Genomic DNA, 21387 nt, shown 5'->3' with positions numbered 1-21387 from the left:
TCCTAGGTCGCCGCCTTTAGGGCCGAAAATAAGTGCCAATGCCGATGAGGGGATTGCTGGACCAGCCTCGACTGACCACAATTGGATCCAAGGGCATTGGTACGGACTTGGCCTGAGATTTGCCCAGAGCGAAGTTCGGGTCTATTCTTGGCAACATACTCTGGGGTAGAACTCTGGGGTATGAGATTGAGATCTAACTAACATGTCTCCGGAGATCGCATCGACTTCTAGGGGGCATTGATGTTCGGGGTAATCATGCTCTGCTTCGCCGGCCGGTGCGAGGGTATAAGACCACCAATACTCTTCAATGAATCTCACGAGAATCCAGCATCTAGTTTTCGTCGAAGAAAGAACCTTAGCATCTAAAGAGTCAAAGATGGGCGCCACCATGACTGATATCGAAAAGGAACCTGTTGCCGCTGCGCACATAGATGCCACCAAACACACCGACGTCACGAATCAGGAGGTGGACATGTCGATCGTCGACGACCCGACCTTCCTCAAGGAGGAGAAGAAGGTTGTACTAAAGCAGGATCTCGTCATCATGCCTTGCCTTGCCCTTGGGTTGTTTTTCGCGTATTTGGTAAGTTGAAGTCTGTCGCCTAGTCCTTTGACCGACATCCCACTAAACGTGTAACTAGGATCGTGGAGCCATTGGGAACGCTCGAGTGCTAGGAATGCAGGACGAGTTGAACTTCACCCCTCAGCAGTTCTACAACTGCGTGATGATGTTCTGTGAGTATCTCAGTCTTGCAAATATTGGGTTTGCTTCTCTGGGTATGTACTGACAGATTTGACCAGATGTTGGCTATATGCTTTTCGACTTGCCTGCGGCACTGGCCCTTCGATATATCAAACCTCGATTCGTCATAGGCACTGCTTTGGTCGTTTTTGGCACACTGGCAGCATTGCTCGCAGTGGTCAAGTCATACGCAGCCATCATGGTGATCCGAGTCGGCATTGGATTGGGCGAGTGCTTCGTCAACGTTGCTTGGATATTTGCCAGTCAGTGGTATAAGCCTAGCGAGATGGGTCTCCGAGCCGGTACGTGGTGTTCCAGGTTTCCGGGCGTCCATGTTCACTATCTCATTGATTCTTTGACAGGACTCTTGTATTGTATGACTCCAATTGCAGGAGCTTTTAGCGGACTCATCGCCTATGCCATTGGTATTACGATGGAGGGGAGGAACGGACTCAACGCCTGGGAATGGCTTTTCATCGTTGAAGGCTGTATGACAGTCGGCTTCGGAATCGTCGTTTGGGTGGTATTCCAAGGCTTTCCCGAGGATGTTGCTAGAGAAGGAAGCTGGCTGTTCAGATCTCAAAGGGAACGTAACATCATACGGGCAAGGTTCAAGTTGTGTAAGTTATGCCTCCCCGTGTCGAGTATTTTGGTCGGTTTGTGGCTTTGTTGCAGGGGTGTGAGCACCAATACATCGTGGGGCCCCGCTTGAAGGCAACGGGCCTGCCTGATTTTACACGACAGAATTGTACTGACATGTCTTCTGCTAGCACAAAACATCGAAGGCGCTAAGGCTCGCTGGCATCTGTTTGTTCTCGCTCTCAAAGACCCGAAGATCTACGCAGGCTCCATGATTTTAGGGGCTCAGGGTGTTGGGATCGGGTCCTTTTCTGTCTTCCTCCCTACCTTTGTTCGAGAATTTGGCTTCGGTCGTCTCCAGACCCAACTCATCACTATTATCCCCTACTCGTTCGCCATTGTTGGTCTCTTCGGTCTGTCTTACCTTTCTGACAAGGTGCCTCGAAGAGCACCAATGGTGATCGCGCTACTCGGAACCACCGCTACCGGCTTCATCATCCTTCTCTCTACGACGAACACGATCGCATTGGTTGCTGGCTCCTGCTTTGTTGCGGGCGGTGCTTACCCGTGTCTTGTGATATCTGTCGCTTGGACCATCACATTGCACGGGGGTTATACGAAACGGGCCACCGCAACCACTGCGTCGAGCATCGTTATTCAAGGCCTCAGTATGGTTTCTTCTCAAGTCTACAGACACCCCCCAAGGTTCTTTCTGGGACACGGCTTCAGCCTGGGGGTCTACCTAGTTTCAATGTGCACAGCATATTGGCTATACCGACACGTCATCCGGGAGAATAGGAAGAGGGAGCAGACTAGGCAGGAGTGGGCGGCTCGCGGAGAGATCAACCCGTTGTCAAGCAAGACCTTTGAGGATCTTGGAGACTTTCACCCAGATTACAGATACACTCTCTAAGCTCAGAGAGGATTACTGCACGCTTTAGAAGCCCTACACGTCACTACAGCATCTGAGATGCGAAGTAGTTGTCTTACTCTTATAGCTTCCGTGGTATTCATGCCTCCTGTCATGACTGCTCAACTTGGAGCTTGTATTCATGATCTGAAAAGCTGTTTCTTATTATACTGACATTTCGAGTGAAATTCGGGTAAGGCTTGCTTCAATACTGATCCAGACCATCGTCCCCTCTACATCTCTCTAGAACACCATGCCCTTGACTTGATCAATCTTGGCGAGATTGATGTTCTTGATCAGAAGCACCCAGACCAGGGCAAGACCCATAATGCAGGTGCCCGCGATCAACATTCGCTGTTGTGCATAGGCGTATGCTTCCTGAATGCCGAGTCTTGCAGCAGAACCCCACTCATAGCTCAATTGGACGTCCAGACTGTTGTAGATATCCTCCAGATTGGCTTGCTCCTCCTCGGGAAGAAATCTCGCCAGTGCCTGGCCAAAGGTATTTGTCCAGATCGCGCCTGAAATTGTATTGCCAATGGCCCCGCCAATGTTACCAACGACGTAGAGCAAGGCAAGAACTGCAGCAACGTGTTGATGATCGGCCGCCGCCAGGACTGCCAACTGCTCGCAAATGATGATCACACTACCACCGATGGAGATGAAGATCTGACACATGACAAGGAAGCCGATGTTTTGGTGTGGACGGCGGAAATAGATCATCAACCCCTGTCCAAAGATGTATAGTGGCACGGCAATGAACAAAAGCCATCGGAAGTAACCGACTTTGCGGATGACAAAGCCAACACCGAGTAGAAGAACCCCAGAAACCACATCAAATGTGCTGCTCACGTAGCCAGCTTCAGAGATCGACAGGTCGTTGACCACTTGAAGAAATGAGGTAAAGTAGCTGGCCCAACAGTAATAACCGATCTGGTAGGTTCCACACAAGAGACAGCCACCAATGATGGTCCGGTTTGCGAGTAGGCTGGCTGTGAGGAATGGCTGTGGGGCAAGGTATGCTTCGTACAGTCCAAAAAGCACGAGCACAACAAAGCCGACAACAATCATGGCAATGATGTATCCGGTTGCCCATCCATTGGGTGCCGCGTCAGCTAGGGAAAATGGAAGCAGGAATACAACCAAGCCACTTGCGAACAAGAAAACACCAGGAGCTGTTGAGTGAGCTAGTGATCTAGAATGTAGAAACGAAGCACTTACCATCGAATTCTTTCGTGTAGTGCCAAATACTCTGTACGATGGTTCGATCAGTCTTGCGCCTGAGCAAAACCCCTTGCTTTTCTGCTTTCCGCAGATTCAACTTGAGGACGATGAACAAGGGAGCTGCAACGAATGGCAATATGATTGAGAAAGCACCGAATCCCCAGCGCCAGCTGATGTTGTCGTAAAAACCTTCTGAAGCTTTTGGACCAGCAAATGCCGTAATGATATATGGGGAAGAGGTGAAAGCAAATGCCAGCCCTCGATTCTTTAGCTTTGAAGCGTCGGAAGTGATGACATCAACGGAGTAGGTCATGCCTCCAAAACCGATTGTATAGAAGACCTGTGCCGCACAAAAGGTGTAAAGGCTGTTGCAAGATGCCATGAGGATCAAGCCTAGCGTTGCAAAGGCGACCATAATCAAGAAACCTTCTGCTCGTCCCCAGAGATCGAGTATTTTGGCGACGGGAATGTAGGTAGCGGCTGCCATACAATTTGACACAATGTAGATGACAGTGAGGAGGGAATGTTCTTCGAAATTGCTCGTCACGTATGGGGTCAAGTTACTGAGAATCGATGACTGAAAGGCATTGACAAAGTACAGTAGCCACATGCTAAGCAAGGATCAGCAATGGTGAGTAGGAGGTTGGAGGCTATGTACTTCACAAAGACCCAGATCAAAGACGTTTTGGTCCATGTCAGGGTTACGGCCTCCACCATTCTAACACCTCGTTGCGCATCTTCGTCCGGTAACTCAAGGGCCTGTTGGGCCTTCTCATCTGCAGCGACATCTGCATCAGGGCTGGGTTTACTGTCGGCGACATTTTCATTTGCCACATCACTGGCTGGATCTGGTGATGTGCTCTGGACGGACCGAAGAGCATTCGGTAGGAACCTGGAGATGGAGAATGTAGGCATTTTGGGAGGCTTGAAGAGATTCAAGAGCTTGGGCAACGAATAACTTCAAAAGATTGCAGCTAGCTGCGCGATAAAGATGGCGGTCCCATTGGACCTTATATCTGTGCGAACCTGTGGAGGTCGCTGGGACACGAGTGGGATCATGTTGCATTGGTATGAAGCAAAATCCTACCAGGGTCTCTGTTGGAGTCTCGTTTTCGTTACATGAGAGAAAGTCCACCAGATCAGCCTCTGGGGCAATGCTTCCGAAATCGGGCCCCTCTCATCAGATGTATTCACTTATAGCGACTTCTCCAGTGAATCTGATTCGCTTAGAGAGGGTGGGGGGAAAGAAATGCCAGACAAGCATGTGTGGATAGAAGTTGAAGAAGGCTTACTCTAGCTTGCCCACATGCGGCCTGGACCTTTGGAAGCTTGTTCAACCTAACCAATAATAAGATTAGATTAGATCAATCAGATAAAAATCTTGTCTTATCCCCACTTCGCGTGGTGGCGACGGAACTGGCACGACGGGATATACTGTAATGCCGGCGAATCTGCCGGGAAAGGTGACGAGGGCCATTCAGCCCGACTCTGCAGACATACCACATGTGACAATGCAGGCTTTTCCAATAAGCGAAGTCTTGTAACAGTGGTTGAATGGGTCATGAGATCCAAAAGTACCTACAAAGTCTCGCGGGTTTGCTTGCGATATCGTCGCCTTTATGTCTGCCTATAAGAAGAACAGAGCGGTTTATATATATAAAGGGTGACTGAATCTCGATTGACCATTAAGAAGCAGGATTGAGTTGAGAAAAGACGATGGAACCTAGTCCTCAACACCAAAAAAATGAGGCTAGTGAGGCAGATCCTGATGTCATGTGATCATACAACTATCCTTGGCGTTATGGCTTGGCATGTTTTCCAAGTTGGCTGGAACACATGGTTATGACGGTGTGCAGTTCAAAGCAGTCAGCAATCCACACCTGAGGTCCCAGATTCATACCTCAGTCACAATGGCAGATGATACGCGACCTGAAGAAGGGATTCAGACGGGGTTTCCCCAGTCGCCGTCGGCGTTTGATTCAGACGAACGTGTCTCCTTCTCCACGCTCGACGACAAATTCATCCTCGAAACGGCTGAGGGCAACGAATTCGAATGGGATACGGCATTAAGACGGTGGATACCAGTGGTAGGCTTGACCGCAATGCATGAATATTACCTCGCCCTCTGCAACCCTTAAGCTCTTGTCCAATGGAGTAGCCAGTCAGGATAGATTCTAACGCGCTGGATCGTCTTTGTTTCTACAGCTGGACCAGTCACTTCTGGACCAACAGGGCGAAATTTACAAGGTCGAAGGTGTGGACGAGAATGCAACCACGAATCCTAAGAAGAAGAGGAAGCAGGCCAACGGAGATGAGGTTAGTGTCTTTGATCTCGTTTGCGGACTCGTACTTACCGAATTCTAGTCGGGCAGCAAGCCCAAGAAAGCCCGAGTCAACACCGCGGTGTACGTAACTTCGATTCCTCTAGACGCCGATGAAGACGAGATCAATTCTACATTCTCCAAGTGTGGAGTCATCGCAGAAGAGATTGATTCAGGTCGACCACGGATCAAGATGTACGAAAATGACAAAGGAGACTTCAAAGGCGATGCGCTGGTGGTGTATTTCAGACCCGAGTCTGTCAATCTTGCGGTTCAGATGCTGGATGACACCGACTTTCGGCTGGGGCAGGAAGGCCCGTCAGGCAAGATGAGGGTCCAGGCTGCGGACTTTTCTTACAAGAGTCAACAAGAGGCTCCCGTCAAGACCAATAAGAAGGACCAGAAGAAGATTATCAAACGCACGCAGAAGATGATGAAGTACGCATGGAGTCCCCACTCGAACAGGGCCTGGGCTAACCAGTCGCAGCAAACTGACGGACTGGGATGATGATGATCCTGGAACACTGCAAGAGACAAGTTCACGATGGGACAAGGTTGTCATGTTAAAGCACATGTTTACCTTGCAGGAACTTGAGGTAAGTATAGCGAGATTGACATAGAGGTCATACTGATCTGTTGTAGGAGGATCCAGCCGCAATGCTAGAGATCAAAGAAGATATCCGAGAAGAATGTTCCAAATTGGGAGAAGTGACTAATGTTGTATTGTTTGACAAGGAAGAAGAAGGAATTGCCAGTATTCGCTTCACCAGTGCCGCAGCCGCCGCAGCATGTGTCCGAGTGAGTTACATGAATCTTGGATTGAACGGGCGCAACTAATTGAAAATAGGTTATGGACGGCCGGTGGTTCGACGAGAGGCAGCTCAGCGCCTCAATTGCTACAGGGAATGAGAAGTACAAAAAGTCCAGCGACAGGAGCATTGGCCTAGATGAAGATGAGGATGATGAAGAAAGCGGTCGACTGGACAAGTTTGGGGAATGGCTAGAGACGAAGAAGTGAGAGTTGGCCTCTAGGCACCTAGGAGAGACCACATTACTGGCAACCAATTGGCTTGAATTGGATGCCTCTAGAGGTGGGTTTGATGCTGTCCATGACATGTCAGAAAACCCATTCAACTAGTCCTCAAGACATGGTTTTTACCTGTGTAGATCAATGGCAATGCACATGACGATGAAAATTTGCTGCTTGACTGCAGGATTACCTACATGGGCAAATTTTAGTGGGTTCCCTTTAACTAGAAGTAGGGGTCCGGGGGCGACTCCCGGCTGGCCACCTGTGATGGCTTAACTAAACTCTAGCCTATAGGTCCCCTCGTCTCCACGTCGTTGCTTAAGAAGTAGTGATCGTGTGAAAAATGCAGGGACAGACCAATAGATAAGCTCCTCTTTCCTCTCCCCGCTTCTCTTATCGCCAGCCTTTCCCCTGCCCGCAGCTTTTTTTTTCGTCCCGCAAAAAGAGTCATTTTCCTCTTGTGACCGCCCTACTACGAGTACTACTACAACCTGGTCCTGGAAGTTCTCAATCTGTGTCACCGCCTTCATTCCCAATCCATATTTTTCTCGTCAGCAAAAAACGAGCCCCATCGATTGTCACCGGTCCTACTCTTTCGTCCCCCAAACCTCCCTCATTCACCTGACTCAATCATAATTTACCTATCCACAAGCTCCAATCATGCCTGAAAAGCAGCGAGTTTGTCTGGCCTACTCTGGTGGCCTCGATACCTCATGTATTCTTGCATGGCTGATCGAAAAGGGCTACGATGTCATTTGCTTCATGGCCAATATTGGACAAGAGGAGGACTTTGAAGCTGCCAAAGCAAAGGCCTTGAAGATTGGTGCAAAGGAGTGCTACGTTGAGGACGTGGTTGACGAGTTTGTCAAGGAGCTGTGCTTTCCTGCGATCCAGTGCAATGCCAGCTACGAAAACATCTACCTTCTTGGTACATCCCTCGCTCGACCAGTCATTGCCCGAGCCCAAGTTGCCGTTGCACAAAAGGAAGGTTGTCAATTCATCTCTCACGGTTGCACTGGCAAGGGTAACGATCAGGTCCGATTCGAGTTGGCCTTTTACGCCCTTCAACCCTCCATCCAGGTCATTGCTCCATGGCGAATTCCAGAATTCTACGAGACCTTCAAGGGCCGAAATGACCTGCTGGACTATGCTGCAAAGATGGGAATCCCTGTCACCTCCACCAAATCCAAGCCCTGGTCCATGGATGAGAATCTGGCCCACTGCAGTTACGAAGCTGGTATTCTAGAAGACCCAGACACCACCCCTCCTAGCGACATGTGGAAGTTGACAGCCGACCCCATTCTGTCTGCGCCCAACGAGCCTGAAGACCTTGTTATTGAGTTCGAGAAGGGTCGACCCGTCAAGCTCACCTCGCCCTCCACCGGCACCAAGACTACTCCAACTGAGATCTTCCTTGCTGCCAACGCCCTCGCCCGCAAGCATGGTGTCGGCCGAATCGACATTGTGGAGAACCGATTCATCGGTATCAAGTCACGAGGATGCTACGAAACCCCCGGCTTGACCGTCCTCCGCAACGCTCACATTGATCTCGAGGGTCTGACTCTGGACCGAGAAGTTCGTGCTCTACGAGATCAATTCGTCACTATCTCCTACTCCCGAGTTCTCTACAATGGACTCTACTTCTCGCCTGAACGCGAGTTCCTCGAGGCCAGCATTGTCGAGTCTCAAAAGAGCGTCAACGGACAGGTCCGAGTCCGCCTCTACAAGGGTAATACCATCATCCTTGGCCGAAGCAGCCAGACTGAGAAGCTGTACGATGAGAGCGAAAGCTCCATGGACGAGATTGGAAGCTTCGAGCCCAACGAGACCGGTGGCTTCATCAAGGTGCAAGCCATCCGACTCAAGAAGTACGGCCAAAGCAAAGCAGAAAAGGGTGAGAGGCTGTAGATGTTGTCGTTCAGCCAAACGACAAATCTTATACCTGGCCGTGGCTATTACTACGTAATGAGGGATTCTGGAAGAATCAAGGGCTTGGAGTCTTGCGATAGGAATAGGAACGATGGATGGGTGGAATGATTTTGTCTTGGGACAAATCACGTGGCTAAGTTGATGAAGTTTCTTGATTGCATAGCTACTCCACCCCATAAAATACAGTCGACCATAAAATCATGAAATGTAACTCATTACGTCTACCAGCCTGGGACCATACAAGACATCATTGTACACACTGCAACCAGGTCGCCATCGCTAAAATCATCCGACTCTATAGGCTTGGTTCTTTGCCCGGAGAACCGGCCCATATTTGTACAGGACAATAGGAATTGGGATCATCAGAGCAGCCAAGCAGCCGAGAAGTGTGCTGGCCCATTGCACTCCCATTCCCTTGTACTAATGAAACAGAAAATCAGCCACGTCAACTGGACCAGGTTAGGTATGTGGAAATGACACTTACCATATAAAACCCAAAAAGCGGAAAGACGCTTCCAAACAAGGAACGAAGAAAAGTATGTGCAGCGACCGCGGACGCAGGCCTATCGAGGTAGGTGATCAGTCAATGAGCGCGCGCGTGTGAAATGCCAACCAACAAGGGAAAACATACCTGTCTGCACGCGCTTGGATCAGATACGCGATAGACGGTACAAATGTACACACCAAGCCAAAACCCGTCAAGATGCCTGACAATGTGGGCACAATCCAATGGATATCGCGTCGATAACCGGTCCAACCATACCAGAACAGACCGATTGAAAAGGACACAGCGCCTGGCACAGCGACAGGGAGATTCCACTCTGGCATTAGGACTCCATTGTTTTCTTTAGTCTTACGCAGCATCCAAGGCTGCTGGAGGAAGATGGCCACAACGGCAAGTACCTGTCCGACAATGAGGCCGAGGTAGGGCAAACCACCCACACCTGGCGACATGCCATGGATCATTTGAAACACCACGGGGTATCCAATGAGGAACAGATACAGGAGACCATAGACGAATGATCCAAACAGACTCATCAACAGGACGATTGGGTCGGAAATGAGCATCGTGATAGGAAGACCGACGTATTCGACAAGTATGACGCGCAACGAGAGTGGCACAGCTTCATGCTCGGCGATGATTGACATGTTACCCGTCTCTTTTCGTATCGACGCGGCCTTTCTAGCCAGGATGACCGGCGCATATGTCTCCTTGAGAACGAATATCAGTGGCACCAAGGCCGCAGCTCCGAGAATGCCACAGAGATACTGTGTCCATTTCCAACCAAGGTGTTCATTCATGACGATGAAGCCGCCGACGGGTTGACCGACCACGGGGCCCATGAAGACCGTAAACGCGAACATGACCATGGATATACCGAACGACTTGCCCTCGAACATGTCGGCGTTGATCGGTCCAGCGAGAGTTAAAGGTCCAGCGCCGAAGAATCCCGCTAGGTATCGACAGATGAGGATTGAGGGAGTGTTTTTGGATACTGCGGTGCCGAATGAAAAGGCTGTGAATCCAAATACCGATATGATGAATGGTAGGTATCGTCCTTTGAGTTCCGAGAATGATGCCCATACCATAGGACCAAGGGCAAAGCCTAATACAAACAGAGAAACTCCGAGGGTTGCTACCTCTCGGTCGATTTGGTAAATGCGCATCAATGACGGAACTGCTGTTGCGAAGATGGCACTGGCGAATGTCACAATCATGGTTGCGTATGTCGTTAATGCGGCGATTGTGACTCTACCGATGATCGACATTTTGTGTCAGTTGGGGTTCACATGAAGACTAGACTCAGATGGGGGTTGGGATGTGGAAAAAGAGAAAGGGCAAGGGTTAGGTTGGTAGCCTACCTTTTACTCAGAGGCCATGTCCGTGGATTCAGACTATCCTTGTCATCAAAGTTGATATATTTGGACCCCTTTAACGACTGAGAGGCTCCATGTACTGTCACTGGAGACTCTGCTCCAGTGGAAGCCTCGACATCTTGGAAATCTTGCATCTTATGGTGACGGGATGGGATATCGATCAATAATAGGTAGGTAGTATTTCAAGACTTGATTGTTTCGCTCGTGCAATTAATTAAATTTTGTCGTATGAACTCAAGAACTCTCTCCCTCTCCCTCCTCGACAAACTGCAGTGAACCAGAGGATAATATACCATGAAATCTCCATGATCCAGAGACAACGGGCATGGAGCCACATCAATGGTTTCAATGGCTTTAAGGGACGGCGTCGGCGTCATGATTACTGAATAACGTCCGGGTGTGTGGTTCGTACTGGTTCGTAGTATGCCCTTCGTACTTCCTTGTCTGCCATGGTGTCTTGCAGCGGCTGGTAGATCCTCCGAAGTAAACCTCTAGAGTACTAGCATAAGGATTAGAACTTGGGCTGCGGCCGAAGCTGGAGTTTGGCCAGAGAAATGATTGCATGCATGTGTTCTGCTACGGCCGAGAGCGATGCCTCCGTGTGCGTGTCGTGTCGTCAGTAGCACGCCACTAGCTTCGCTTCTTTTTTCGTGCTGCCTTTAGAATATGGGAGATAATTTATTAGCCACGCAATTAATGGTCGTTGTTGCTGGAATTACTCGTTTGCCGTTTGGTTTGGTCCTCAGAGAGATGACAATGTTGCTTGGTCATGTCCGTTGAAAAGGCTTTCTGTTATTTCTGCTTTGGGTCAGCACCCGTGCTCGTTAGTGGGAGATACGATGCATGGATCTCGTGCTGCGAGTTCCTACAATATATCAAGAACGGAGATTTCATAGCTCTCTCCATAGATCGACTTGAAGGTAGGCGAGTAGCTGGCTACATGAACCTCGGATATGTTTGAACTCTCAAGCTTATAGCATTTAAACATGCTAGGCATGGAGTTTTGAGTACCCGTTGTGGCAAAAACGACCCTATTCATGAATCACTATCCGCAGGTTTGAATAGGCTCATTTGGTGCTTCAGCGTCATGCCGACCTCCTAGTAAGGGACAGAAAGTACCTGAGGCTGCATCCCAGATTCGCGGTGTGTCAACAAGATCTTCCCAGGGAGGTGGCTTAGAAATGTAAGCGTTCAACAGCATGCGACTTCGAGAAGCCGCCGCAAGAACATGCCTATCCTTCATCTTTTCAGACTCCTGTAGGACAACCATTTGTTGCTTGCTAACGTCGGAGAACCCACATCTGAAGCGCCGACCGTCGATGGCCACGACTGTAGCGTGGATTGGCAGGCTCATGTCCTCCAACAAATGCTTCACGCGACGCAGACCACGAAGAGATATGGCCCGGAGAGCACTATACGACCTCTCTGAGAGGACATATGAGGGTCGATATTGCCGATCCTTGCCAAGCACCTGACAACGACTGGGAGGACCGGAAATGCGTAGCGGGTGTGGATTCTCCGTGATCTGTAGCAGACAACAGAAAGACCTCGTTAATGATACCGCATCAGCACGAGTGTCACGGGGAACCGCACTCCTGTCACCAGACAGATGACCAGTGCAGACATGGATCGAAAATTAGATACCGGTTCATTCCATGATAGATACTTGCAATTCGCCATGAAAGGTGTGGCACCTCAGTTCTCAGGATGGTATGAAACCGGAAACTATTCAGGGTGGACCGTTTCGACAATGTGAGTAATTTCGGTCGCAGGAATGTGGCTTGGACATGTAGAAAACTGTGTTATATTCGTCATCAGCTTGCGCTCGATGGGCTATTTATGCATCTCGTAACAGTCGTAAGAATGGCGGTATTGGTGACCAGACCTTCCGCATGTTTCAGGACTCCTCGAATGAGTCCTCTTCGCTAGAGTTGGTCAAGCTCAGGTAAGCCGTCCATGCAATTCCAACAGTACTCACAAAAGGGATCTGGAATTGGAGTGGCATGACGCGGAAGTTGAGGATCTGAACGGCAGGCCAGAGGATGTAGTTGGCCCTCAAGGTTGGAAGATAGACATCTTTAAATTTCCTTATGACGTCTCTTCGTCCACCTCCTTCTGCGACAGTCATAAAGGTGAAGAAGCATGAGAGACCGATGGGGGCGAATATCAATTGGTCCATAGCGACTCTCTTCAGGGCAGGAATGGTGGCGCTCTTGGAGGTTAAGGGAAACCATTTGGTCAGGCGGCCGAACCATACGAATTGGACTGGAGCCATCAGAAAGCCGTAAGACATGAATCTGGTCAGGCGTTCAAAGTCGAATGGTTGTGGTCCGACGGATCGAGGAGACAGGGTGGGAGACAGCCTGGCAGGCTTTTCGTTGAGATCTTCTAACTCAACGCCAGAGGATATCCAGGACCTCGAATCATCGTTGGCGGGTAGGAGGGCCTGTCGGGCACGAAAAGCGGTGATTGATTGAGCCACGGTATCGGCAATCCCTCCGAGAACCTATACGACATCAGACTGCGAGACAGGGAGGGGTGGGAATTGTAGGCATACAGCGTTGGTAACCATAGTGGTTAAGACGGGTTTCTGGGCATAATAAGAGTTGAACTTTGCAACGAGTCGAGCGGCCATGAGGAGCTCAATGAAGAAGATGATGGCGTGTAGGAGGGGCTATTGAGGACAAAGGTCAGTGTTGGGACATGCCACGCGGGAGGTCGAGTGACCTGAAACAAGGTCACTACAGACGACATACAATTCTGCCATATATAAATGTACAGTTGAGCCAGGCCAGATAACTTCGTCTTGAAGGTTCAAGCATGGTCAATGGATGTTGAGGTGAAGATGGGGATGAGAACTCGGTAAGTGTTGAAGGATGATGTCGAGATTTTGAGGTGATGGAGGGTCGGTGACGACAGAGGCGAGGATCAGGCGCAGGCAACAAGAAGCGGCATGGAGTGGCAGGTGGGCGTTCGTTGGGAGTGAAGCGTCTTTCTAGGGTTGGTCGCCAGTCACTGATATATTGGAACTATGCTACCGTGTGTCACACTCGCTGGTAGATGTGTTGTAGTTGAAGCACTGATCGTCGATACATTGAGGTGGAAGTTGAAGCCAAAGATGTGAGGTGGAAGATCGAAGGACAATAGGCTGTAAGAAAGAGAGAAAGGCTGCGGCGGCGTGGCGGCTTGGATGATGATTGGCATGGAGCAGCCAACCGAGTGGATGAAGCGAGCACAAAAGGCTTGGATGGAGGAGGCTGGAACCCGTGATCAGCAAATATATTGGCGGGGAATGCCTGAAAGGGCCACGAGCGGCCTCTCGGGCCAACATTGGCTAGCCTCCTAGGCGCTCCTCTCATGGGTTTCAGGGTGGCCATCTGTCCATGGAGTGCATAACTCAGGTACCTATAATTGTTCTCTCTTCCTTTTAGTCGCTCTCTAGGTGTCCCCCTAGGTGGCTCCTGCAGGCTCTAGCCAGTGCTCACTCCGACCTCGCACCGTGCAACCTCATCCTTTCAGATCTCACATGTCTGGGCAGGCACCAGGGAACAGCAAAGTTGATAAATGCCTTCTCGGCTTTCCATGCCCATTCATGTAGGTAGGTACATGATAACATCCAACCATTCCTATGACCAACGAGGTGAGCTGCTGCAAATTTTCCAAGAGATTTGTCTGGTCAGCCAAAAAAGCAATACCCTAAAGAAAGTCGTGTCATGCCACTGTTGCATCCCAACTTTCATGAGCGTGCTGAGTGAGGTGAGCATGATTGATTGATTGATTTTGCTTGAGACAAGTCTCTTAGCAAGTTGCATGTGCAAGCAACCGGAAGCACGATGGACATCGATGCAGCAAATGCCCTCCATGTTCTCAGGCTTTTAGGGGCCTCGAATGGGAATCTTTGGGGCCGAGGGGGCCCGGACGCCCCTCCTTTGGCTAAAAAAAAGCCGCCCCTCCCTCCCCCAACAACGTCAGTCACGCCTGCTTCCGGTTGCTCCTCTTGCTGCCCCACCTGCCCACCAGCCCACCAACGTGCGTGAAGCTTTGCCAGATCCTCCCGATTCAACCCCTCCATAACACAGTCCCAAGCCGCAGTCCTTGTTACGCATTCAAAGCCTCAACAGACCCCGATCTCTTTTCGTTGCTCAATTTATTTCTATTTTCTTCTCTAGAAACCAATCTTTCGCACTCTATATTCCTACTCACAATTCACCATGTCTCTCTCCAACAAACTCAGCATCAGCGACCTTGATCTCAAGGACAAGCGTGTCTTTATCCGGGTGCGAACAAATGTTGAGACTGAGCCGCTGTTCACATTCCACTGACTCTTCTCCCAGGTCGATTTCAATGTCCCTCTAGACTCGGAAAAGAAGGTCACCAACACCCAGAGAATAGCTGGCGCCATTCCCACCATCAAGTATGCTGTCGAAAACGGTGCAAAGGCCGTTGTCCTGGCGTCCCATCTCGGCAGGCCCGATGGCAAGGCCAACCCCAAATATAGCTTGAAGCCCGTTGTCCCCGAGCTCGAGAAGCTTCTTGGAAAGAGTGTAACATTTGCCAACGATTGTGTGGGCCCCGAGGTTGAGGAGATTGTCAACAAGGCTTCCGGCGGACAGGTCATCCTTCTTGAAAACCTCCGTTTCCACGCTGAAGAGGAAGGCAGTAGCAAAGATGCTGAGGGCAAGAAGGTCAAGGCAGACAAGGCAGATGTGGAAAAGTTCCGTGCCGGCTTGACTGCCTTGGCTGATGTCTATGTCAACGACGCTTTTGGGACTGCTCACCGTGGTCACAGCTCCATGGTCGGTGTCAATCTACCCCAAAAGGCTGCCGGCTTCCTGGTCAAGAAGGAGCTCGATTATTTCGCCCAAGCTCTCGAAAACCCCAAGAGACCATTTTTGGCCATCCTCGGTGGTGCCAAGGTCTCGGACAAGATTCAGCTCATTGACAACCTGCTCGGAAAGGTAAACATGCTGATCATCACGGGTGCCATGGCTTTCACATTCAAGAAAACCCTTGAAGGCGTCAAGATTGGCAACAGCTTGTTCGACCAGGCTGGAAGTGAAAAGGTTGAGGGCATTGTGGCAAAGGCGAAAGAGAGCAATGTCAAGATCATCCTCCCCGTCGACTACATCACTGCCGACAAATTTGGCGCGGATGCGCAAACGGGCTATGCTACTGATGCCGATGGCATTCCTGATGGCTGGTTGGGTCTCGACGTGGGCAAGAAGAGTGTGGAGCTGTATAAAGAGGCGATCGGCGAGGCCCAGACCATCCTCTGGAACGGTCCTCCGGGTGTTTTTGAAATTGAAAAGTTTGCCAGCGGCACTAAGGACACTTTGGATGCTGCCGTGGCAGCGGCGCAAAGCGGCAAGGTGGTCATCATCGGAGGTGGAGACACGGCCACAGTGGCAGCCAAATATGGAGTCGAGGACAAGTTGAGCCATGTGTCGACTGGAGGCGGTGCCTCCCTGGAGCTTCTTGAAGGCAAGGACTTACCGGGGGTGTCTGCTCTGTCCAGCAAGTTGTAACCTGGTGTTTCAATGCGGGAAGAGTGAAATTCAGTCAAGCGAGCGCGTATCCAAACCCCGAACCTATGACGAGCAAGAAGAAAGTCACATAAGTCTCGCTGTATGATAGTTTTAACGAGTTGCAGTTGCCGACCCAGGAAACCTTTCGGACCTGACTAGTGCAATATCTCTATGGCCTCAATAAACCCAAGAACGCCGTGCACAATGCAACTTGATTTGACCTTTGGTGATGTAGACGAAAGCCTATTTATTTCCTTCGACCTTTTTAAGCTCCTCTCTGGTATGCGTGGTCAGTGGTCGTGGCTAGGAACGGAGTGTGGGAGAGGTACTTTAATTGCTTGCTGAAGTCTTCGTTCTCGTCATCATCGTCCCAACTCTCCTCCCATAGATGTGAGGAGCCACCGGGCACTTCAGTATCTTCTTGCGACCAATCTGCACCGGAGCCACTGTCAGCAATGTGTACACAATCTTGGGATTCTCGTCAGCCTAGGGTAGCAGGCATAGAACGCACCCTCAACAGGAAAGTCCTCAAACTCATCATCCTCCTCCAGCAGAGCGGGGGCTTGATTTGCGGTCGTCTTGGATGTCTGTGAGACGTCGGCTTCATTGTTCTCCGAAGGTTGCAGTTTGCTCATGGGCGCGGTCGAAGACATGTTGGTGATGAGGGGGGATGGAGTAGCAGAAGCAGCTGTTAGAAGACTGCGGGTTTGAGGTCGACGAAGGCAACGGAGGAGGGCTAACACCGAAGGAAATGATTGAGGAGGGAATTATGGCTATCGTAGACACCAGATTGTGTCGGATTTGCTGCAATATTGGCGAGATTGATTCGTTGTGCAGGAAGTCGTCAACAGAGGTCGCCTGGAGAGTGAACAATGTGTCTCGATTGGATGAGTGTTCAGTCGCAGTCTCGTGGTGATTGCGGCTCGGAAAAACTTGACTGCCGAGTGGCCAACCTCGAGGGCATCTGCGGAGTATGTACATGAATTGTCCAATCGTGCCAATACACTACACAAGAAACTCACCGGGCTTAGAATTCACGTGGCCTAATGATCTGAGGCATCTGTCCGCATTCAGCTTCAGAGAGAATTAGGCTATACAGACGTTGATGAGCGACAATTTTGAGTTCTGCCGGGCAGACATCAGTCTACAAGCCATGTTGCGGCAGTTAACTATTAGCCACAATGCCACTTGCAACGTATGCTTGCCCTGAAACCCAACCCTTACATAGCACAATGTGACCATTCCTCAGGTCCCCTGTATCTCCTTAATGAGAGAGACAAAACATATGGAGTGACTCTTGGTACATGATTCAAGAAGGACCAGAAACGTTGGTTGGTCCTGCCTTACAAGAGAGAGTTTATGCACCGCCACATGCCTCGCAACTAAAATCTCCCCTTTATCTTGGCCCTTCGCCCGTAAGGCTTTCTAGGCGTGCTAGGTCTCTGTTAACCGCGGGCGCCACACTCACCCCACGTCCCTCGAGCCTCATTCGTACCTCATTCGTACCCAGATCCCGTCTGCGCCTCACTCCAAATCCAAGTTCCTGCCACGACTGACGACGTGCAGACAGGCAGACCATTTAATGATTCTCAGTGTCACTACACCAATACCACTTCACCATCTCAACCATGACTCTGGCCTCATTACTGTAAGCCTCTTGTGATAGAGACTCATCCTCTCTTCTCTCTCGACATCTTCTTCAGCCAGATCCTCTTTCCATCTTGCTCTGATCTTACCCTTGGTCGCTCCACCGCCTTGCTTGATCAACTGATAATCTCAAACGTGTACCTCACATCCACCTGGCATATCGATACCATGCCCAGTGAACGCTGTCATCACTCCATCATTTCCCTTTGAAAGCTCATCTTCAGGGCTAATCATGGTCGCCCGAAAGACCGACCATCCTCTCTCCCCCAATACCTCGGATCAACCCGCTTTCGCCAACTACGATCCCCTCCATGAACAGAATCTCTTCTCCAATTCCTCTCATCCCCCATACCACCAACCCTACCAGGACCAAGTAAATCCATGGTCCGATGCTCCCAGCCATGACCTCTCTTCCGATCGTCCTGTCCCAGACATCCTAAGACCTGGCTCACGCACTCCCGAGACCCGTCCCACGCAACCCCACGTCTCCCTAAGCAATGTTCCAGACGTTCTACGGTCCGCGAACACCGGCCAAAGTCGAGATACCCCGAGATCTTCATTCGAAAGTGATCGCTCGAGAGGCTTTTGGGAGGACTCGGATGATGAACAAGGCCAAAAAAGCCCAAAGAAGAATAGGAGCCCTCAGCGCTCCTTTCTGCCCGAGATAACCACCGGCAATCCCAGCGAGCCCTGGATAGCCATTGATCCACCAGAAAAATCTCCCGGAATCAAGAGGAAGCCAGTGGGCCTTTCGCAATCTCAGCTATCAGAGACCAGACTTGACCAACCTTCCCCCTCGGCCTTTGCATCCAACAATCCCTTTCGCAGACTATCCCAGACCAGTGCCACAGATCTTGTTCACGAGGCACCGGACTGGGGACAGGATACCAAGGGCAAAGCACCAGCTCGACAGCACTCCGATGCCCAACTCACTGACCATTTTCAAGATCTCAATATTGGAGTCAGTCAGCCCTTCAATCCTTCCTTCTCCCAGTTGGCCCCAGATAGTCATCTTGCTCAACCTGCTCAACCCGCACCTCCCATGCCTCAGGCCGCCCCTCCTCCGCCTCCGCCTATGAATGGGCCCCCATCACCATTCAGCCAACAACCTCCACTCATACCCGTCATCACTCCCCAGCAGGACTTGACCGAAAGTCCCTGGGCCGTCCCTCCACGGGTCGAGGATTCAACCCCATCCCCTATTCCCTTCGCCCCGTCTCAGAAGCAACCTTCTATGTATAATGATAACTTATTGGATCGAGGCCAGCAGAACGGCACAGTCTCCCTTCAAAATGAACTTTCCACCATCCCCAACGCTGCCACTACCACTGCCGCTTCGTCATTTCCGGATGAGCCTTCTTTGCTCGAGGATGAGGATGACATCGGACCTCCGCTACCGATTCGTCCCAACCAGAGACCCAATACTGAATACTTTGAACCTCCAGAAGGGCCGCCGCCGCCAAAACCCCCTCGTCCAACCATTAGGACCACTGGCCCCTCGTCGGATGACCTAGCCAAGATGCGCGAACAGAGAAACGAAACATACCAGGTCAAGCATTTCAATTGGTTTGACCACAACTCTCGTCGATTGCGAACCTCATCCATGTTGACCCAGAATAAGAATGGTCCCTGTCCTTTACTCGCGCTGGTCAACGCCTTGATCTTGGGAGCCAAAGACGAATCCCAGGCGTCTCTCGACGATGCTCTTCGTTCTCGAGAGCAAGTCACTCTGGGTCTCATCATTGAAACATTGATGGATGAACTTCTCTCGCGAGGCATGGAGTCAGTCGGAGAGGTACTTCCCGATGTCGACGAGCTAAACGCCTTCCTACTGCGTCTCCGGACCGGCATGAACGCCAACCCACGATTCGTCGCTCCGGTTGATCCTCCTGTCAACCTCATGGATGCAGATGATGCCATGATCAACATGCCCCAGCAGCGGCGAGCACAACTCCAGCGAGGAGGTTTCGAAAGCACCATCGACATGAAACTCTACGGCGCGTTCAATGTGCCACTGGTCCATGGCTGGCTGCCTGACCCAGGCTCAGATGCTGAAAAGGCTTTCCGGCATTCAGCCCCGACCTATGAAGACGCCCAGGCCCTCCAATTCGGCGAAGAAGAGCTCGAATACAAACTCACCAATTCGAGCTTGACTGCTGATGAACAAAACATGTGGCAGAACATTCAATCCATCAAGGCATTTTTAAGCAGTTACCCTACGCAACTGACTCCAAGCGGGCTGAAAGCCGTCCAGTCGTCGATTCCCTCGGGCTCCTTTGCCATCATGTTCCGCAATGACCATTTCAGCACCATTTACAAGCACCCAGAAAGTGGACAACTATTTACACTCATCACAGATGCTGGATATGCAGACCGGGACGAGATCATTTGGGAGAGTTTGGTCGACATCAGTGGCAGTAGCAATGAATTTTTCTCCGGAGACTTTATGCCCGTCAGCCACAACAGTGGAGGAGGTGACACCTCATCCATACATCCCAGTGCTCGCCGGACCTCACAGTTTTTGTCGGCCAACGAGCAGACCCCAGGGCCAATGTCCCCTCAGGAACGACAAGAACAGCATGATGCTGATTTTGCCATGGCACTGCAACTGCAGGAGGAAGAAGAACAACGCCAACGTGCTGAGAGAAATCGACGAAGAAGTGGAACGACCCCAGCGAGCAATACGGGCGCTGGTAACACGCCGGGTAATACGCGAAGGCAGTCAGGCAATATACCAATTCCTCTCCGGTCTCAAGCGGAAGCACGGCCTTCGATCCCACCGCGAGTGTCGAGGGCGAACATCCCGGCGGTAAATCGGCCAGCTGATGCTGATAGCGAGGATGCACCTCCCGCGTACGAGGAGGCTGCCAAAGGAGCTCCTTATATTCCACCGGTTGGCAGTCCACTGCACCCTCATGCGGACCCAAGCCCGATGAACTCACAGGCGCAACTCACAGGAACCATCAGCAATACATCACACTCCGGCGCGGATGGACATCCCCCTGGACCGCATGCACCTCCAACTGCTGGACCCAGTTCCGGGGCAGGTCGTCGTCCGACGGGGCGAAGGACAAGTGCATATCACGAGCAGAGTCAGCAGCAGTATTCGATGCCACAGAGAACTTATGGATTAAATGTGGCACAGCAACCTATGGCATATCCCGGACCTTCTAGGAGGAAAGAGGACCGAGATTGCATTGTAATGTGAGAAGAAGATGAAATGGCCACGCATAAATCATGCTCTAATAAGGCCTTTGGAAGCCATGACGAGGTGACTTGAGGGCGTGTGAGGAATTTGTTTCTTGGGTCCGCGTCCATGGCTCAGTAAGTCGATAGAGGTTTCATGGGACCACAACTCGATGTAAATGTAATTTGGATGAGGAATGATTCATGATTTGACAAGAGCAACAATACCTATACACAGTGGGTGTCTGCTGTGTATTCCAGACCTCATCCATATCTAGAGGGGCGGATTGATTTCTTGACTGAGCCTTGCCACGGGAACGTATCAGGGCATCTACACATGCATCCTACGCCTTATCATAGACCCTATAGGTATTTACTTATGTAAACCCGACGGCCCCTCGGCCCCTTCGTAGGCA

At 50.8% G+C, this 21387-nt stretch overlaps 9 protein-coding genes across 10 annotated transcripts; 5 read left to right on the top strand and 4 right to left on the bottom strand.

The window, feature by feature from the left end:
- The first annotated feature begins 36 nt into the window (after nucleotides 1-36).
- PV10_08641 (uncharacterized protein) lies at nucleotides 37-2269 on the top strand. The gene is made up of 5 exons (XM_016373686.1): nucleotides 37-583; nucleotides 642-735; nucleotides 802-1044; nucleotides 1105-1362; nucleotides 1513-2269. Exons 1-5 carry the CDS (start codon nucleotides 308-310, stop codon nucleotides 2232-2234), a joined length of 1593 nt encoding a protein of 530 aa, XP_016220597.1. The 5' UTR covers nucleotides 37-307; the 3' UTR covers nucleotides 2235-2269.
- On the bottom strand, nucleotides 1188-4510 carry PV10_08640. Of its 2 annotated transcripts, XM_016373684.1 has the most exons (3): nucleotides 4114-4510; nucleotides 3453-4066; nucleotides 1188-3406 (listed from the first exon to the last, which is right to left on the bottom strand). In XM_016373684.1, exons 1-3 carry the CDS (start codon nucleotides 4368-4370, stop codon nucleotides 2475-2477), a joined length of 1803 nt encoding a protein of 600 aa, XP_016220595.1. In that variant the 5' UTR covers nucleotides 4371-4510; the 3' UTR covers nucleotides 1188-2474. The 2 variants fall into 2 exon arrangements, with proteins under 2 accessions (XP_016220595.1, XP_016220596.1); XM_016373685.1 differs by having other exon boundaries at nucleotides 3453-4510.
- Nucleotides 4511-5086: 576 nt separating this feature from the next.
- Nucleotides 5087-6972, top strand: PV10_08639 (uncharacterized protein). Its single transcript, XM_016373683.1, has 6 exons — nucleotides 5087-5542; nucleotides 5661-5771; nucleotides 5820-6214; nucleotides 6264-6372; nucleotides 6419-6574; nucleotides 6624-6972. The coding sequence occupies exons 1-6, from the start codon at nucleotides 5267-5269 to the stop codon at nucleotides 6792-6794; spliced, it is 1218 nt and encodes a 405-aa protein (XP_016220594.1). The 5' UTR covers nucleotides 5087-5266; the 3' UTR covers nucleotides 6795-6972.
- Nucleotides 6973-7280: 308 nt separating this feature from the next.
- On the top strand, nucleotides 7281-10819 carry PV10_08637 (argininosuccinate synthase). Its single transcript, XM_016373681.1, has one exon. It carries the CDS (start codon nucleotides 7467-7469, stop codon nucleotides 8712-8714), a length of 1248 nt encoding a protein of 415 aa, XP_016220592.1. The 5' UTR covers nucleotides 7281-7466; the 3' UTR covers nucleotides 8715-10819.
- Nucleotides 9021-10747, bottom strand: PV10_08638 (uncharacterized protein; the record flags this gene model as incomplete). Its single annotated transcript, XM_016373682.1, has 4 exons — nucleotides 9021-9155; nucleotides 9220-9298; nucleotides 9367-10488; nucleotides 10599-10747. The coding sequence occupies 4 exons, from the start codon at nucleotides 10745-10747 to the stop codon at nucleotides 9021-9023; spliced, it is 1485 nt and encodes a 494-aa protein (XP_016220593.1).
- A 1691-nt stretch (nucleotides 10820-12510) lies between the features above and the next one.
- PV10_08636 (uncharacterized protein) lies at nucleotides 12511-13435 on the bottom strand (the record flags this gene model as incomplete). The annotated part of the gene is made up of 3 exons (XM_016373680.1): nucleotides 12511-13119; nucleotides 13171-13287; nucleotides 13370-13435. 3 exons carry the CDS (start codon nucleotides 13433-13435, stop codon nucleotides 12511-12513), a joined length of 792 nt encoding a protein of 263 aa, XP_016220591.1.
- Nucleotides 13436-14682: 1247 nt separating this feature from the next.
- PV10_08635 (phosphoglycerate kinase) lies at nucleotides 14683-16446 on the top strand. Its single transcript, XM_016373679.1, has 2 exons — nucleotides 14683-14890; nucleotides 14948-16446. The coding sequence occupies exons 1-2, from the start codon at nucleotides 14825-14827 to the stop codon at nucleotides 16136-16138; spliced, it is 1257 nt and encodes a 418-aa protein (XP_016220590.1). The 5' UTR covers nucleotides 14683-14824; the 3' UTR covers nucleotides 16139-16446.
- PV10_08634 (uncharacterized protein) lies at nucleotides 16141-17009 on the bottom strand. The gene is made up of 3 exons (XM_016373678.1): nucleotides 16650-17009; nucleotides 16468-16570; nucleotides 16141-16415 (listed from the first exon to the last, which is right to left on the bottom strand). Exons 1-3 carry the CDS (start codon nucleotides 16789-16791, stop codon nucleotides 16382-16384), a joined length of 279 nt encoding a protein of 92 aa, XP_016220589.1. The 5' UTR covers nucleotides 16792-17009; the 3' UTR covers nucleotides 16141-16381.
- Nucleotides 17010-17690: 681 nt separating this feature from the next.
- Nucleotides 17691-21360, top strand: PV10_08633 (uncharacterized protein). Its single transcript, XM_016373677.1, has one exon. It carries the CDS (start codon nucleotides 18018-18020, stop codon nucleotides 20991-20993), a length of 2976 nt encoding a protein of 991 aa, XP_016220588.1. The 5' UTR covers nucleotides 17691-18017; the 3' UTR covers nucleotides 20994-21360.
- The last annotated feature ends 27 nt before the right edge of the window (nucleotides 21361-21387 follow it).

Source organism: Exophiala mesophila, assembly GCF_000836275.1.
Source record: "Exophiala mesophila strain CBS 40295 unplaced genomic scaffold supercont1.6, whole genome shotgun sequence".
Classification (NCBI taxonomy): domain Eukaryota; kingdom Fungi; phylum Ascomycota; class Eurotiomycetes; order Chaetothyriales; family Herpotrichiellaceae; genus Exophiala; species Exophiala mesophila.
This window is presented reverse-complemented; position numbering and strand designations above follow the sequence as displayed.